The sequence below is a fragment of the Rhineura floridana genome, chromosome 21 (genome assembly GCF_030035675.1).
Source record: "Rhineura floridana isolate rRhiFlo1 chromosome 21, rRhiFlo1.hap2, whole genome shotgun sequence".
NCBI lineage: Eukaryota > Metazoa > Chordata > Lepidosauria > Squamata > Rhineuridae > Rhineura > Rhineura floridana.
The window spans coordinates 6,137,434-6,156,879 of NC_084500.1; the positions used below are offsets into that span (position 1 = coordinate 6,137,434).

The following is a 19,446-nucleotide window of genomic DNA, read 5'->3' on the forward strand; positions in this document are numbered from 1 at the left end:
TCGGTAGACATTCTTTCCCCTGTCTGCTGTGGCTGAGCTAGATGCTGTCTGGTTTTTAACTGTATTTTTATTGCTTTGATTTCTTGTAGATTGTATTTTATACAGAATAAAACACAGTATCAGAAATAAAAGAGGCAATAAAAATGCAGTTAAAAATCCACCTGAATATTTCATGTGATGGGTGTGCCGTCTCCCCACTTTAAACCACAAATCCTCAGACATGCCACGGACCACCTGAATGAAGGTTGCGAACCACTGGTGGCCCACGGGCCAAAGTTTGAGAACCCCTGCCAAAGGGCAAATACCAGACTGCAGTGGGGTGGGATGGGGGATGATGGCAACTTAGACAGTGGAAACTGTTGGGGGGTGGGATTGCATTGAGCATAGAATCATAGAGTTGGAAGGGGCTTATAAGGCCATCAAATCCAACCCCCTGCTCAATGCACTGTGATTCTGATCTGGTTTCATGGCTGTTTTGGATTCCCAATGCAAGCCAATGAGAGGGCCGAAGGTTTGGATTTCCTAATCTGAATTTGGGTCCAGGGTCTGCACCGATTTGAACTGAATTGCAACTGAGTCGGGATGATCTGAACCAAATCTTGCACAGCCCTAGCTTCAACCCATCTCCTGTTCGGGCTGTTTGGACAAGCACATTACGGTCGCACCCTCTCTCACAAGTCCTTGTCCCAACAGATGTTTGGGTTGTGGGGTAGCAGTCGTCTGAATTTTCCGACGGAAGCAGCATCTGCTACAGGGTAGAGAGAAGGAACGGTGTGGGAATGGGTGCTCAATCAATGCTCCAAAAGAATGCACAGGACTGTCAGTATCACCAATGAATGAGCGGCAGAGGATTACCCTGGCAGCATTTGGGTGTCGGGAGGCTAGATTGGCACGTACAGGAGCGGCTTTTATTGGTTGAACGTTCTAAACTCCCTCCATCCAAATAGATCCCAGGGTGAATCAGTAATAAAATACAATGGGCTGCTTTCAATGTTTGTCCCCATCTTAGCAAACCCACTGAACATTGGAAGTTGCTTTATACTGATTCAGACAATTGGTCCATCTGGGCCAGTGCTGTCTACACTGACTGGCAGCGGCCCTCCAAGGTCCCAGGCAGGGAGTCTCTCCCAGCCCTACCTGGACCTGCTGGGGATTGACCCTGGGGCCTTCTGCATGCAAAGCAGGTGCTCTGCTGCTGAGCCATGGCACTTCCCTAAATTAATGGACCTGAGTTTGTCACATCCATTAATTCTGATGGGCCTTCTATAACACGGTCTAACTTTACATACAACCCAGGAGAAGCACAAACTCTAAAGCAGTGGGTCTCCAGATGTTGGTGGACTACAGCTCCCATCACCCCTGTTCACTGGCTGTGTTGGCTGCGGCCAATGAGAGTTGGAATCCAAACATTTATTTATTATTATATTTACACCCCACCTTTTATTTATTTATTTATTTTTATTTATCACGTTTGTATATCGCCCCATAGCCGAAGCTCTCTGGGCGGTTTACAACAATTGAAAACATTAAAAACAAATATACAAATTTAAAAACACATTTTTTAAAAAAACTAAAACACTTGCTAAAATGTCTGGGAGAAGAGAAAAGTCTTGACCTGGCGCTGAAAAGATAACGGCGCCAGGCGCACCTCATCATTCAAATCATTCCATAATTTGGAGGCCAACACTGAGAAGGCCCTCTCCCTTGTTGCCAGCCTCCAAGCTTCCTTTTCTTTTGATGATAGAAACCCAAGGCGGCTTACATATGGTTCCCAGGCGGTCTCCCATCCAGGCACTGACCAGACCTGACCCTGCTTAGCTTCAGCAGGGAGCTGGCCTCATGTGCCTTCAGACCACAGCCTGGGATAAACATCTGGAGGCCCAAAAGTTCCCCAGCCCTGTTATAAAACAATAACCAAAACCTAAATGGCAACCGCTAAACACCAAAAAAGCAGATCAAAGACAAATGTTAGCCCAAGCAAGGAAGTCTTACCCTGGTGCCGAAAAGTGTTGCGGCTAAACCTGACCATTGCAGAGGCCCCATAAGTGGCCATCCAGGTGATGGGGCCCACCAAGGTGGATGGTCGTTCTTGCAGCATCCTTTTTCCTTGTTTTTTTAATGGGGGGGGCTCACCGGTCGGGCGTTTGTATCGTTACAGATGACTTTTAAAATATTTTATCCTTTTCTCCTATTAAATGGTGTTCTTGGTCTGCTACCATCTACACACCCATGTCTGCCAAACTGAGCACAAGCACTGTAAAGCCGGAGAGTGAAGGCGATGCTGAGCCCCGTGCCTCTGGACCTTCCCCCAAATCCTTCCTGCCCTCTCCATCTTTTCATCCCAATTGCCTGAAAAGCTGCGTGGATGGTGGTAGTTTTCCTCCAAAGAATCCTGGGGACTGTCATTTACCCCTTGCAGAGCTACAGTTCCCAGAGCCCTTAACAAACTACATTTTTCAGGATTATTTTTTTTGGGGGGGAGGAGGAAGCCATGACTGCTAAAGTGACATAAAAATGCTTCAAATGTACAATGCGGATGTGATCTCAGTGCTGGCCTTGTAGAATTCAGCAGCGAAGGAGACCAGAAAAGAATTAGCTGGCTTTGCTTACTATTTATTCTGGCTCCACCTGTCATTGGCTCTGGCGCCACCTGCTGTTGGCCTCCGTACCTTTCGCCCAACCAGCCGCAAGTGTCACCAGCTGCCATTGACAGGAGAGCTCCTTGTGTATTTATTTTCTGTTTACAAGAGCAATAAGAAGCACTCCAGTTGGATTGGAGGAGCAGTGCTGGTAGAGTCCACTTGCCCTCCCACACACTGTTGTCCTGATCTAAATGCCCCCCCCATGCCTAAGATGCTGTTTGCTGTGCTGAAGAAAGAATATGGGTACATGCATTCTCCTCCCCCGGCCCCCATGGGGCTCGCAGCCTCTTGGAGTGTGCATGATTTAGACCTGGGGAAGCAGCATGAGGTGAGAGATGACATGCCCCCTCACTCACTGCCACTGCTCCAGTCAAATTAAGATCCCGCCCCCCATGCAGCTGTCTGTAAACAACAGAAAACAGCAGTGGCAAATCCAAAACCACGAGAACCGGCATCCAAAAGGACGTTGCAAAAGGAACATCCGAAGCCATACGTGAAATGTCAGAGGAAGGTGGAGCAGAATGCACCACCCATGGAAGAGTTTTCCGTTTCTTCAGGAGCAGCCCTTGAGAAGGCCCTGCCCTAGCCTCCTCCTCAGCTGAGTTGAATGTCTGCTTCCTGGACTAAATGGTTCAGAACTGCTCTGCGGTGTGAGTTCGAGTCCCAGGAACACCCTCTCTTCTAGGACCCTATGGGAGTGCTCTTCAAATAGCTGACATACAAGAGGACGGAGACTTGGGTCGCATTCACACCATACATTTAAACCACATTTAACACTCGTGGCTCCCTCCTGCAAAGAATCCTGGAAACTGCAGTTTACTCCTCACAGAGCTACAATTCCGAGCACCCTTAACAACAGATGACAGTTCCCAGGATTTGTTAGGGGAAACACATGCTTAAAAAGTGTGGTGTGGCTGTGACCTTGTCCCCTGCTGTTATGGGAGAGTAGATTTCAGTTGAACATTAGGAGCCGGGAGTTGGACTGGACCAGTGTTCTTCAACTTCAGATCCCTAGATGTTGTTGGACTACAACTTCCTGTTGGGCTGTGACCCATAGGCATTACTGTCTCTAGTTGTTTTCCATAAAGCCTGCAAGTTTGGAGAAGTAACTGTTATCTCTTGGCCTGAGAGTGAGCAGACATCCAAGGCCAGCGGTTGTCATGGTAACGTGAGATAGCAACTGGGAAAGTTCCAACAGAGTCTGTAAGTTGTGTCTTCTGAATATTGCCTCTGAACTGTGAGGCTGGTCTTCTGTGTATTGCCTCTGAACTGAGAGGTTCTCTTCTGTGTTTACCTTTGAAGAGAGATGTACCAGAAGGGGGGTGACTGAAGAAACTCTACATGTATTTACTCTTAAGCCTTTGGCCATAATGTCTTAATAAAGACTCTTAACATGCTGTAATGCTCTGAAGAAGTTTCTTGCTCAACTTAACTCCAACGTAATGTATGCTGTTTCACGCAACAATGCACACACGTCAACACTTCCATGATCCCCTGACCAGTGGCTAAGCTGGCTGGGGATGATGGGAGTGGTAGTCCAAGAACATCTGGGGACCCAAGGTTGAAGAACAGTGGATTAGATGGTCTTCAAGGCCCCTTCAAGTCTATGGTTCTATGACTTAAGCCAAGGGTGGAGAACCTTTGGCCCTTCAGCTATTGCTGAACTACAACTCTCATCATCCTTGGCCATTGGCCATGTTTCCTGAGGCTGATGGGAGTTGTAGTTCAGCAACAATAGGAGGGCCAAAGGTTTCCCACCCCTGGCCTAAGGCAATAGATTTTGGGTATAGTGCAACGACAGAAAAACATGGAAAGCGTTTACCCAAAATATTTATTTATTATAACATTTCTATCCCACCTTGCCTCCAAAGAGCGCAAGAGGGCGTACACAGTTCTCTTCCCTGCTCCATTTTATCCTCACAATAACCCAGTGATGTAGGTTAGAGCAAGCGAGTGTGTGACTGGCCCAAGGTCACCCAGTGAGCTTTGTGATTGAGTGGGGATTTGAACCCTGGTCTCCCAGGTCCTGGTCCAACACTCTAACCACTATACCACACTACTGTATGCTGCCCCCAGGCCTTCAGCACACTGGCTTGAGACTCTTGGAATGTAATTTGTGTTTGCTTGGATTATTGTCTATTACAAATAGTGCCGCTGTAGCGATGGTGGGGAGGTGGATTGGAGCGGTGGCACGTGGGGAGGGGGAGTTTCAACTTTGGCTCACTGAAGTACTGATCGGAATTTGGGGTCCTGCTGCACCTGCTGATCGCAATCAGAGGATAGCTCCTTTTCCCCCTGTTGCCCCTACCGTAGGAGAAGACCCGAGGCTCAGTGGCAGAACATCTGGTTGGCATGCAGAAGGTCCCCAATGGCATTGCCAGGTAGAACCGGGAGAGACTCCCTGCTTGGAACACTGGAAAGCCACTGTTAGTCAGTGTAGATGCTGCTAAGGTAGATGGATCGATGGTCTGATCTCAGCGGAAGGCAACTTCCTATCTTCCAAACGGCATGTATGTCCCCCCCTCCAATCAGGACCGTGGTGGGGGCAAAGGATAACAGCCTCCTCCCATGATGGTCCTGATCCAGCTCACATGGTCCTGATGGTCCTGATCTGGCACCCCAAACTAGCTAGTTGTACATTTAACACACACACACACACACAACTAGGCAGATGTAAAACATCGACACAGAGACTTTTATTAAGGGATGTAATAATGAGATGAACTCATGAGAGGGACGGATTCTTGATGAACACATGAAGACCGATGATAAGGGCACATTCACACCATACATTTATTCCACTATGATACCATTTGAACAGCCATCGCTTCCCCCAAAGATGGTTAAACCACTCTGGGAACTGTAGCTCTGTGTGGGGAATAGGGGTCTCCTAACAACTCTCAGCACCCTTAACAAACTACACTTCCCAGGATTCTTTGGAAGTAGCTGTGACTGTTTAAAGTGGAATAACAGTGGAATAAATATATGGTATGAATGAAGATGGATGCTAAACTGTAACCCTGAAGATGTAGTGATGATTTAGTGTCTTGCGTCTTGTTCTTTGTTATAACCTGAAAATAAATACATTTTTTTAAAAAAACTAAACAGAGGCAAACTACACGACTGACATCACGTCTAGTTTGGCCCTGAAGCTGGACCTTGGTAGCCAGACGAGTAATTCCAAAGGAATAGCGCATAATGTTGACGTCTCTCTGTTTTCTCTTCTTACAGATGAGGACGATGCAAACAGATTGGGGGAGAAGGTAATCCTTCGAGAGCAAGTGAAGGAACTCTTCAATGAGAAATATGGTGGGTTGCCTCGCTCTGTGAGCAACGCTTGATTTTCTCCATGGGGGGGGCGGGGGGCTGAGGGCCAGTGATTAGAACAGTCTTTGCCAACCTGGTGCCCTCCAGCCATTTTGGATTAAACCTCCCATTAGCCTGCTAGTCAAAACCGCTTGATGCCACCAGGCTAATTTCCCCCCCACAAATGCTTCTGGCCCTTTGAATTCTTAAATCTCTGGAAGGTTGTGAGTGAGTTCCTTTAAAAAGTGTGGGAGTGTGTGGAAACCAATTTTATTTGGGGTAAAGTGCATGTTTTTTATTTGCTGTATTGGTCTGAGTGTTTTCCAATTGCTGTTTCCTTCCTACTGCCCTAACGGGGGCTTACCATGGCATGTTCTACTGCTATCAGCCTGCCCTTTCAGCATCAGCACCTTAAACTTCTTTAATTAAATCAATTTCCTGATTTCCTGTGCTCCCAGCAATTAATTATACAGTGATTTTCCGCATCTAATTAATTTTATCTACTGATTTCTTGACTAATCAGTTGTTTTAAGTGATTGCTAGGAATTAATTTTCATTTCCAACTAATCCATTGTGGTAAGTATTTCTCAGTAATGAATTTCATTGCTGATTTACAAGAATAAATCTAAACTACATAATTCTAGGGGTTAATAGATCAAACTGCATGTTTGGATTTTTTCCCTGAGTAATCACAGCTATGAGCCCCTCCTTTTAAGCTGAGCTCCATCAAAACGTCACCTTTAAATTTAAGCTCCAGCAAATTGGAGATAATGCCTAAAAGTGTCAAGAAAGCAGGAACACGAGAGAAGGATGCGCTTAAGTGCCATGGCGTGAAAAATAGCACGCACCATGCTGGCTTTTTAAAAAAACTCACTAGTGGTAGGACAACTTGGGATGAGCAGTACTGCGGTAGCAGTTATGGCTGTGAGCTCAGGAACACGCTACATCCCAGATGGGCCTGAGGTAATGGTGACAAACATGGATGAAGGTTAGATGTTAATTGAAAGTCTTTCTGCGGTAGCAGACACAAGCAGTGACCATAGAGCAGCTGCAGAGATCAGACAGGCAAAATTACAAGCCTTAAATGAGGAGGAGCTGTCTGATGCACAGGAGGAGATGAAGGAGGCTCCTAATCTGCATTTACCTTTCAATTCAGGCTCCCCAGTAAACAGCTAGGCAATGGTGGTTGCTCAGGAAAATTCTTTTGCATTAAAAGGAATTTTCTTTGCTGCCACATCTGATAATTCGGGTTACAGCAATTTGAGCTTCATATTATGATATCTGTTGCTCCCTCTGGACATGGAATATAAAGATATTTCAATGATAATATCTTATTACAGTGATTCAGGCAACACCTTGTGGCCAATCAACTGTACTATAAGAAACTCAGTATTTTAATTCTATAATGCATGAAAATACATCTGTGTTAACCTATACTAACAAATATACTAATACTGAAGTGTGATGGTGGAATTTGTGAATATTTGGTTAAAAAAAATTAAGCTTGGCCAGAAGGTGAACAGAGGCTCCAGGGGGAGGAGTTTCCCACAAGCAACCTGGAGCTCTGGCATTTTCTCTGTCTCTTCAAGCTGTTGGTGGGTGATAACCCACTTGGTGGTATCCTAGTGCCCCTCAGAAACACCTTTCAGGTAAGTACCAAGGTACATTTCTAAGCAGTGTTCATAAAAATAAGCCATACAGAAAACAAAACAACAAAATCAACATAAAACTGAACACTGCCTTAAAATGCCTGCCAGAATAAGAAACACTTAGTCATGCGCCTCAAGCTTAGCAAGGAGAGGTCTGTCTAATCTCTGTTGGGAGAGAGTTCCACAGACTTGGGCCCACTACACTGAATGCACGGCTTTTAGTCATTGTGAGCTGTGCATCTGAGCCACAGGAGGCCATCAAAAGATACTCCCCCAAAGATCTCAGTGATAGGTCTGGGATATAAGGAATCAGGATACCCTTACTGAATTCAGTGGAGCTTACTCGCAGTAAGTGGTGTTAGGATTTCGACGTTCATAATGAATTTTGTCATAAAACCAAACATACCTTAAAATGCCTGCTGGAACAAGAAAGTTTTAGTCATATGCCTGGAGTTCAGCATGGAGGGTGCCTGTCTAATCTCAGTCGCAAGGGAATTCCACAGGCTTGGGCCCACTAAACTGAAAGCATATCCTTTCTTATTGTTTCAGGAGAGGCTTTGGGCCTGAACCGACCAGTCCTGGTGCCGTACAAATTGATCAGGGATACTCCCGATGCCATTGAAGTGACCGGTTTGCCAGACGACATCCCCTTTCGGAACCCCAACACCTACGACATCCACCGGCTGGAGAAGATCCTCAAAGCACGAGACCATATCCGGATGACAGTTACCAACCAGCTCCAGTAAGCTTGCCTCAGTCCCACTGCATACCGCCAGGTCCTGATTTTAAATCTGTATAGCCGCAGCGTCCTCTGCTGGCCTTAAGCCGGAAGTACTTTGTTGGTTTCCCTGTAGTGGTGACAGCATAATATCTGAATATGCAAAGTAGCCTTATAGGCTGCATACACCATACATTTAAAGCACATTTCCGCCACATCCCCCCCCCCAGCATTGTGGGAACTATAGTTTGTTGAGGGTGTTAGGCATTACAGCCCAGTTCTCGGGATTCTTGGGGAGGGGGAATGTGCTTTAAATGTGCTTTACATAAGATGAACTTGCTGGATCAGGACAGGTGCCCATCTAGTCCAGCATCCTCTTCTCCCAAGTGGCCAACCAGAAGCCTCACAAGCAGGACCTGAGCGCAACAACACTCTCCCCTCCTGTGGTTTCTAGCAACTGGTATTTAGAAGCATTTGCTTGTGCTGAGGTTGTGTGACAATGAGCATTCATCCTGGATGTTCTCTAACTCAGGGATTCTCAAACTGCAACCCTTGGACCACTTTTTGTGGAGTGGTTTAAGCAGAGCAGGCTGAAAACCCATCTCGGGCAGGCCAAGTTTGTTTTTTCCAACAGCTAGAGTCATTCCTGAAGTAGTATCATACTGTAATCAGTCTGATTTTACATCAAATTGCAGTTTCAGATTCAACTGTTAATGCACCCAAAATAGAAATAGAACATAATCTCCAGTTTGAAACACAAAAAGCTGTCTTCACCATCATATGACACTGACCAATAAAAAGGCTTTGAAATTAATAGAAATAAATTTAACACAGATTTCTAGGATGAATAATGAGAGAAATATAATTTTCTACGTTAGATTCTCTGTAGAAATAGTAGTAACTCAGGAAAGAAGCAAAGTAAGAAGAACATCAACAAACATACAAAAATGTAATTCTCCACCTTTGGAGATGGCAGGTGTTGCCACCATTCACCATATGCTCAAAGGCGCATGCTACCAAATTCTTCCAAGCTACACAGGAAGTGGATTGGACTGTGAAAGACCAACTCAAATTGTGTTTGCATTTTGACAGATATGTAGGGCAGTACAATATCTCAGAGAGGAGGTCAGGTCTCCTGCTCCCCTGGTGCATTCACTATAGCTGCCCAATTTCCCTGCTTTTTAAAGTTTGATAGAAATATCTGCGGGCTATAGGTACGTTCTTAAATCATAAGTGGTGTTTTTTTTGCCTATTTGTGAATTTTTAAGTCAACTATAATATAATAATAATTATAATTATATAGTAATTTTGCCCACTCTGCCATACAAACTTTCCTGTGAGTAAATCAGTGGTGTTTCCTTCTGACATATATCAGTTTGCACTGTTAGAGGCTCATCCTTCCTTTTGATTCATCTTCTCTTCTTGATCGTCCCAGAGTGCAGGACACAGAATAATGGGCTCAAGTTGCAGGAAGCCAGATTTCAACTGAACATCAGGAAAAACTTTCTAACTGTTAGAGCAGTATGACAATGGAACCAATGACCTAGGGAGGTGGTGGGCTCTCCATCACTGGAGGCATTCAAGAGGCAGCTGGACAGCCATCTGTCGGGAATGCTTTGATTTGGATTCCTGCATTGAGCAGGGGTTGGACTTGATGGTCTTATAGGCACCTTCCAACTCTACTATTCTGTGATTCTATGATTCTGTGGTTGTAGAATTTAGGAGACTTTTTAGCATGTGGAAAATGAATGCTAGCTCAGCCGTCCAGCTTTCAATATGCAAATGGCATCTTTTTATTGATCCATTTATTTATTTATTTATTTGCAGACCATTTGCAGATGTGGGTTCTGAGGCAAAACAGCCAGGTAAGTTGAAAAGTGGGGGAGATTGAAAAAGCAAAACTGCCACATTGCAGGGGATGCCCCCTCAGGGGGCTAGAGTCCCAGATACAGAAGAAATAAGCCTTTTCCCCAGATTACTCACCAGTGAAGGCAGGATTGCAAATGTAACGCATTCCAAACAAACCAAGGTCTAGTTTAGAATCTAGTTCCACAAAGCCAGGCAATGGTCCAGGGAGTTCAGGCAAGATACAACACCGCAAGGCAGGAAAATGGGAATCAGGAAGTAGGAGCCAGAGTTGTGTGTTGTTTCCTGCAGTTGGAAGGCTCAAGGGTGAGGCCTTATATAACCTGGCCTCCTAAACCATAACTTAATTCCAGCTGCTGGCTGTGAAGGAGCATCAGGGATTGCTTACTCACAAATATACTGATGCTTCTGGGTCTGTAGATTCATACTGTGCCTTTGCTCTTTGGCCTGGTCCCAAAGATTGGTGACAGCGCTCTTCAGGATTTAGGGGTGGCTCCACTTCCTCCTCTGACAATTCCAGGGGTTCTTCATCAGGAATTGACCTGGAGGGCCCTTGAAGGGGATCCTCAGCATTGGACTCGGGGGGTCCTGCCTGCTCATCACGGTCCTTGGCCTGTGGGATGTCTGGTTTGTCCTCCAAGGACTCACTGTCTGATACCAGCTTGGGGCTAGGCATGACAAAAGCAGTCTCTCATTGCTCATGAGAACATAAGGAGTCCTGTGATTCTTTTAAAACATTAAGTAAGGTGAGACTGTTGTTTGAAGTGGAGAAGTGGGATAATCTTATCTCATTTCTTGATCAGCTAACCTCCCTGGTAGACTATGGGAATGCTGTGGACATACTATATCTTGATTTCAGCAAGGCTTTTGACAAAGTCACCATGATATTCTGATTAGCAAGCTAGCTAAATGTGGGCTCGATGGAACAACTATCAGGTGGATCCACAGCTGGCTACAGAATCGTAAAAGAGTGCTTATCAGTGGTTCCAGTTCTGGACACTGCACTTTAAGAAGGATGCAGACAAACTGAAACAGGTTTGGAGGAGGGCAATAACGACAATAAGGGGACTGGAAACAAAGCCCTATGAGGAGAGACTGAAAGAATGGGGCATGTTTAGCCTTGAGAAGAGAAGACTGAGGGGAGATATGATAGCCCTCTTCAAGTCCTTGAAAGGTTGCCACACGGAGGAGGGCCAGGATCTATTCTCAATTGTCCCAGAGTGCAGGACATGGAATTATGGGCTCAAGTTGCAGGAAGACAGATTTTGGTTGAACATCAGGAAAAACTTCCTAACTGTTAGAGTGGTATGACAATGGAATGACCTAGGGAGGTGGTGGGCTCTTCAACACGGAGGCCTTCAAGAGGCAGCTGGAGAGCCATCTGTCGGGAATGCTTTAAGTTGGATTCCTGCACTGACTTGGACTTAGACTTGATGGCTTTATAGGACCCTTCGAACTCTACTATTCTATGAAGGGGGAGAGACGTGCTTATTGCTTCCTTCACCCATGGGCTCTGATGTATATGTTTATCATGTTGGGTTTGGATTTGGGTCTGATACTTGGGTTATAATGTTGCGGAGAGGGGAGGCAGGAAGGATGTTGCCATTCCAATGCAAACCCATCTTTCTCCTTGGATGTCCCTAGAAAATGACAGCACCATTCCTAAACGGAAGCGGAAGAGGATCTCAGAAGGGAATTCGGTATCTTCCTCCTCCTCGTCATCCTCCTCCTCCTCTTCAAATCTGGAGTCAACGCCGTCAACCAATCAGATCTCACTTGTGGTAAATATTCACGGTGGCCTGGCTCTTATGGAAGGGGCAGGGTCAACCTGTACCTGGACTTCAAGTTACAGATGGCGTATCGCAAGGCTGGATGCACATCAGGTCCACTGCATCCAAATCCCAGCGTTGCCTCAAAGAGAATTCAAATTCAGAAAGAATCGTAGGTCACTACACTTGGTGGTGGGGGCTAGTCTCTTTCTTTTACACTATCCTGGCCTGAGGAGGCACCTCTCCTGTCATCCTCGCACTCTAGGGATGACTCCCCTGTAAGCTTCTCCTGCTCCAAAACAGGCAACTGTAGTGTCAGGTATGAGCCGTTTAAGAATTGCAGACAGCTCCACCCGGGAGCCTTTTTTAAGCCTTCATGTGTCTTTGGTTCTTTGCTGAGACAACATCTTTCTACAGCTTAGCAGAGTGCACTTTAGGGATGGGATCCCCTGGCCAGTGCCAGTTCGAAAGTATTCCATTGGCCGAACAGGCAGGCATCCATTCAAGTTCATTCTTTCTCTGCTGGCCACTGCTTTTACCAATGTGTGGGGAGTTTTGGCTTGGAAAAAATATCTATACTAATATTGATATTTTTAAGGAAATACTGACATTTTGAAGGGAATATTGATATTTCTTTTTAAAATATCCATATTTTGAAGGAAATATCTATTTTTAAAGGAAATATCAATATATTATAATTCTTACAATCAATGTTCTAGAGGTGTGTTTTTTAAATTCTGCTTTCAAAAATACTTGCAGAAATTTGCCACTTTAAAATCCGATCCTCAACAACTGAGAATAAGCAAATTATTGTTGTTGTTGTTAGATTTATTAGTTGTTTGATACCCAAAGGTTCCCAAGTGATTTACACATTGTTAAAACAAAACAAATAAAACACACTATTAAAAAAATAAACAACAACAAAACAATAGCAACGCCACCCCCAAAGAATGGAAAATTCAGTACCAAATCCGAATTGGGCAGAATTCCAGCACAGCCCTAGTGCACTTGGTCCTGCTCACTGCTCACTGGAACCTGCTGTGACCAAGGCCGTAGTGACATTACTTGCCTTGACTCCACGTATCCCTGGGCTTACCTCCAACTGCCTGACTGTGACGTGACTTAACGTAACCTGATCCACCCTGAGCTGCTTTGTCATAACTTGACAAACAGCAATCTGACCTACCTGACTGGGCCTGACTTACTTCCACCTGAATCTGCCTGATCATGCTGTATGAATGTGTGTGTGTGTACGCGCACCCTGTGCGTATGTGTGCATTGTGTCTGTGGCATGTGCCTGAGAGTGTTGGTAGCCATGTCCACTTTTTGGAAGTGACCCTTGCTGGCATGCCAAGGCTGAATGTGGTTCTTAGTCTAAAAAAGGTTCCCTGCCCCTGGTTTCATGCTGTGAGATCGAGCCATACTCCGCCCTCCTTTTCCAGTCCTATTTCCTTTTCCCTCCTATTCCAGCAAGGAGATTGGAACCTTCTCTGTTACATCAACCATGGTTTCGTGTGTTAACATGTTAAACCGTAAACTGTGGTTAATCTTAAGGATGATTAGCGAAAACAAGCCAGTTTCATAAACAATAGTTTGAAGCGGGCTTGTTTCTGCTAACCATAGTTAGTTACTAACCATAAAAAAAGGTGAAGGTGTCCCCGCACTTGTAGCGCGAGCTGTTTCCGACTCTTAGGGTGACGTCTTGCGACGTTTACTAGGCAGACCGTATATATGGGGTGGGATTGCCAGCTCCTTCCCCGGCCTTTCTTTACCCCCCAGCATATGCCGGGTACTCATTTTACCGACCACGGATGGATGGAAGGCTGAGTGGACCTCGACCCCTTTTACCGGAGATTCGACTTCCTCCTTCCGTTGGAATCGAACTCCGGCCGTGAGCAGAGCTTCGGCTGCATTACCGCCGCTTACCACTCTGCGCCACGGAGGATCCTTGTTACTAACCATAGTTAGGAGTAATTACAGTTTGTCCAGGTTGGGACATCACAAAATAGTGTAAAATGGAAATGAAAGCTTCTAAACTCCTCCTTGTGGTCACACCAAGGGAGAGCGGTGGAGTGCACAGGTTCAGCGCTCCCTGTGACTTGTCCTAGTAACATTTATCTGTGAGAGCCAGTGTGGTATAGCGGTTAAAGTGTTGAACTAGGACCTGGGAGACCAGGGTTCAAATCCCCACTCAGCCATGAAGCTTGCTGGGTGACCTTCTGCCTGTCACCATCTCTCAGCCTAACTTACCTCAAAGGGTTGTTGTGAGAATAAAATGGGGAGGGGAAAAACACGTCTGCCAACTTGAGCTTCTTGGAGGAGAAAAGGCGGGATGTAGGTGTAATAATAAAATAAAAATTTTAAAATGTGGAAATGCAGCCATCTCGTTTGACCCTGATGCAGCCCTATATTTGCAGTGATGCATTTTCCTAATTTGGATTATTATTATTTTAATTTTAATTTTAAACACGTATTTTTCCCTCTCTTGTTTTTTTCCAGCAATGGCCCATGTACATGTTGGACTATGGCGGTCTCAACGTTCAGATCCCAGGACCTATGAATTATTGAGACCTCAGCTGCTGAATCAGAACCTCAGACACAAAAAAATCACTGACGATGTGTAATTTTTTTGTACAAAGTGTATATTCCAATATGTATCGATGCCTTTTAGTTTTTCCAATGATTTTTACACTATATTCCTGCCGCCAGGGCCTTTTTGAATAAAAAAAGAAAGAAAGTGTTGCCTTGCTCTTAAAAAAAAGGTTTTAAAGTTATTCTTGACCGTGGTTGCACATGTAAGCAGATCTACTTAGAAACAAGTCCCACGGAAAACAATGCAATTTTTGATTCACCTTTTTTAGGATTGGGATGGAAATGGCTTATTTGGTGAAAATACAGGAATACACCATATCCTAAGATAGGAATATGCCATATCCCAAGCCAGACCATTGCTCCATCCATCCCAGCGCCATCTAATTCAGAGGTTCCAAAAGGGTGGCTTGCAGAGCGTTGGTGGGCCGGGAATAGCGTGATTCAAATCATGCCTGCAAATGGACATTTTCCCTCCAGATCTTGAGTCATTCTAGGAACCATGTGCCTCCAGTTCCCGTTGGACTACAGCTTCCATCATCCCTGACCATTGGCCATGGTGGCCAAGGGTTGATTTGAGCTGACATGTAGAGCACTGTTCTCCAACTGTGGGTCCCCAGATCTTGTTGGACTCCTATCATCTTGAGCCATTGGCTAAGCTGGCTGGGGTTGATGGGAGTTGTAGTCCGACAACATCTGGGGACCCAAGGCTGAGGGACAGTGATGTGGAGGGCTTCCCATCTAGGGCGTTGCTGGGGGCTGATAGGTTTTTGAGGCAGTGGCCATTTCCCTGCCCCCCCATAATTTCCCATAATGGCTCAATTCCCAGGGCATTGTGGGAAACAGATATGGCAGCCAAAACCACCTGCACTATGGTACACTCCTCCCAGTGTGCTCTCCACAAATCCTAGAGCAGGCATAGCTAGCATGGGACCCTCTAGCTGTTTTTGGACTCCATTAGCCCCAGCCAGCTTGGCCAATAGTCTGGGCTTTGCATGCAGAAGGTCCCAGGCGCAATCCCTCATATCTCTAGGTCGGGCTGGGAGAGAGCCTTCCTGAAACCCTGGATAGCCGCTGCTGCTAGTCAATGTAGACAACACTGGGCTAGTTGGACCAATGGTTTGACTCGGTGTAAGTCAGCTTCTTCTGTACGAAGGGAGTTGCATTCAGCAACACCGGAATGGGCCGTGTTGGCTTCCTCTGCCCTGGAGATACCCACCGTCTTTGGAGGGATGGCGTTTTGCCAAGGAGGGGCCCTTTCGCTACTGTGATAGCGGACATGACAAGGGGTTTATAGTGGATAATTTCAGCAAGTTGTTCCTTTAAGGAAGATGGCTGTTAAAAATGGCTAAAAGCTTCTGAACTGAAAAATAACTGCTCCTAGCTGCCATAGATATTTCTGAAGCTAGCAGTTCCGAGACACTAAGAGCACCATCCTCCATGTGAAGGGTTCCCAAACTGCGGTCCACGGACCACCAGTGCTCCGTGAGCTTCATTGAGGTGGTCTGTAGCATATCTGTGGATTTGTGGCTAAAGGCAGGAGACCGCACATCCATTGCATTAAATATTCATAATTGTTTTCTAAATGTATTTTATTGCTTTTTAAAAATTCTTATAGATTGTATTTCAACTTGAGTTCTGATGCAGCAGAATACAATCTGTAAGAAACAAAGCAATCAAAACACAATTAAGAATTATACAACATCTAGCACATCGCTTATTACAACTGTGACAACAGGCTGAAAAATCATTAAGGGGGTCAGCCAGTTTCAAGTGGTCCATGGGGGGGGGAAGTTTGGGACCCACTACTAATATACTCCTACTCAGAAATAAGTCTCCCAGGGAATTGGATTTAGGATTACACAGGGTGGGATGCAACGCTAGTCCTACTCCGAGTAGACCCACTAAAGTGACTAAGACATGACTAACTTTATCGTGGTCTGCATCCCTGGCACCCCAGATAGCCACGTGCGTTGCCCGTGGGTAGTCAGGCTTGCATTCTGCGGAAGGCTCTTACAGAGGAATCTCCGTCTCCCTGCCAAAATTGCAAGAGAATTCCATGATTGCTATATTACTGTTTTCAGTCTGCCGCTAATTCTTGCTGGTTTCCACAATCATCCATCTTTTCACTTGTCGCCTGCCTGTCAGGCAAAGCTGCTGTACATAACGTGATTATACCCCAAAGGGACTGTTGCTTCATTACAATTAAGATGCTGGAGCTCCAATTCTTCTACCCCCTCACTCTGCTCCTAATTTATAACTTTTGAAGGAGTTTGGCAATTTATTTATTCAGTTTGCAAGGGCTTATGTACTGTAAACTCAATCGCGAACCTTGTTAGAAGTAGCAAAACATGAAATGGGTTTATTAATAATAATAATAATAATAATAATAATAATAATAATAAACTTTATTTCTACCCCCCCCTTTTTTTCAATAGGACTCAGAGCGGCTTACAACTAAAAACAACACCATTAAAACATACAGAGTATATTATTAAAAAAGAATTAAACTATGAGAAAAATTAAAACCATAAAATATAGGTTAAAAACAGCGGACAATTTAAAATAATAAAATCATATAATGTAGTCACCAAACCTATGACACTTAATCCTGGTCGTTCTCTATCCCAAATGCCCGTTGAAATAAAACAGTTTTTACTTGTCGCCGGAAAGACGGCAAGGAGGGAGCTGATCGCACCTCACTCGGAAGGGAGTTCCACAGCCTAGGGGCGGCCACCGAAAAGGCCCTATCTCGTGTTTATTACAGAGAGAGAGGATCCCAAACAGATGGCATCTCAATGGAGTTTAATTAAGGAATGACAGCTTTGATTAAAATCATTTATTTGAAAAGTGACGGCGCTGAGATGCTGGAGAAAGAGGATAACCAGCATCTGCAATCTTATGAGAAGCTTGGAGTCCGCTGCTGGGGGGGCGCAGGGAGAGAACTTTGCCAAAACCTCCCCCTGCAGCTGGGCGCTTGTGTTCTTGAAGGTTCAGAAGTGACGTACCTAAAATATGTGATAAATCAGCGAAGCATCTAAGGACTTCAAGACATGAACTTACAAGTTGAATCCAACTCGGGGTGATAGGAAGCAGCCTTGCACTGACTCAGGATTGTCCACTCTGATTGGCAGCGGCTCTCCAGGTAGGGAATCTTTCCCCACCCCTACCAGAGATGTAGTCATCCGGGGTCTTGGGGGGGGTTAGACCACTTAATTTGGGGGGAGCAGGGTCCCAACTTGGGTCCGTATATCGCCAGCATTCTACGAGCCAATCAGCATGAAAGGGGAATGTGTTAGCCACTGGGAAGCATCTTCTAACATGCTTCCTTGTCCTTTCCTGCTGATTGGCACCAATCAGAGTGAAAGGAGGTGAGTCGGCCACCGAGAAGACTCTTCACAGTAGCTAACAGCTACAGAACAGCTCTTCACAGAAGAAGGGACTTCTGTTGTTGTGGGGAGAAGGCTTACGCAGGAAGGACTGGGGAGTGGAAATGATGACAGAGAGCAAGCGAATGAGGAGGCGTGGCTATGGGGGCATGGCTTCATGGGGGCGTGGCATGACGATCGTGAAGGGACCCTGCATTTCTGAATTTGCCACTACACTACTGCCCTACCCATGCACCCAGAGTTGGCAGAGATTGAACTTGGGACCTTCTGCACACAGAGCAGATGCTCTATCGCTGAGCTACGGCCCTTCCAGAGTTGCACTCAAAGAAGACCTATAGAAGGTAATTAGCATAAATTAGCTCTGTTTATTCATTTCAATGGGCCATCTACAACATTCTCTGTCTGCTAGCACAAGAGCCCTTGCACTAGCAGATGGCAGAGTTTAAAGGTCCCACAACAAAGGAATCCCACGCAACAGTTGTCCTCCTAGCAGAAACTTCTTGCACAACAGCTGGTTCTTTTCGTGTAATCTGTTGCACAGGAGTGTAGCAGCAAATTCAGAAATGCAGGGTCCCTTCATAATAGTCACAGCCACCCCTCTTTTTCTGCTGTGGGGTTGAGAATTAGATCCTTGTTAATGCCTTCTCCCACAACAACAGATATCCGTTTGAGCCGCTAAACTGGAAAGGGGAGAGTGTTAGCTACTGAGAAGAGTCTTCTCTGTGGCTGACTCACCTCCTTTCACTCTGATTGGTTCCAATCAGCAGGAAAGGACAAGGAAGCATGTTGGAAGACTCCTCTCAGTGGCTACCATACTCCCCTTTCTTGCTGACTGGCTTGTGGGATGCTGGAGACATAGGAACTGCTGGGACCTTGCTCCCCAAAAAGTAAGGGGTCTAAGACCCCCCAAGACCCTGGACCACTACACCCCGGCTGTTGCACAACGCTCTTTCATGATGTACTTGTGTTTTCCCTTGCGCAACAGCTGATTCTTGTTGCACAACCCGTTGCACGACAATCTTTGCTTATGTACTTGTGTTTTGCCTTCTGCGACAAGTACACTGCTAAGTGACTTTAACTTAGCACGACATTGGATTCGGGATCAAAAGATCTGTTGGTTCTCTCAGTTTCTCAGTTTTCCACTCTCAAATTCAGTTCACATTTTGGCAGCAACTTGCAATTATTTTTTAAATCTTCATGAAATTTCTCCAGCATTTTAGTACGAATTTCTCCTAATAAACACATCTTTGTATGGAATTTTGACTAACGTACACATCTTTCAAGCAATTTCTCCTCTAATACATTTCTGTATGTTATTTTCCCTTATATATTCATTTTTATGCACACTTTCTTCTTATATATGCATTTTTGTGAACGTTTGGTTTGGTTGGCAAACTGCATTGCAACATTCAAATAAGTGTGAATTTCAAAAGATGGCTATGTTTGGTTCCCATATTATTTTGGAGAGTGCGAATTTGATAGATTTGGCTTGAAATGTGAACTGAATTGAATTTCTCA

General features: G+C 45.2%; 1 protein-coding gene across 3 annotated transcripts in view; it reads left to right on the plus strand.

The window, feature by feature from the left end:
• The window catches only part of GTF2IRD1 (GTF2I repeat domain containing 1), a 153,412-nt gene extending 138,707 nt beyond the window's left edge, over positions 1 to 14,705 (plus strand). For all 3 annotated transcript variants that reach the window (XM_061604893.1, XM_061604895.1, XM_061604894.1), the window contains 5 exons: positions 5,874 to 5,951; positions 8,147 to 8,339; positions 10,143 to 10,180; positions 11,826 to 11,962; positions 14,450 to 14,705. In XM_061604893.1, coding sequence (XP_061460877.1) covers positions 5,874 to 5,951; positions 8,147 to 8,339; positions 10,143 to 10,180; positions 11,826 to 11,962; positions 14,450 to 14,518 — 515 coding nt within the window. In that variant the 3' untranslated portion in view covers positions 14,519 to 14,705. The remainder of the gene's footprint in view (positions 1 to 5,873; positions 5,952 to 8,146; positions 8,340 to 10,142; positions 10,181 to 11,825; positions 11,963 to 14,449) is intronic.
• The last annotated feature ends 4,741 nt before the right edge of the window (positions 14,706 to 19,446 follow it).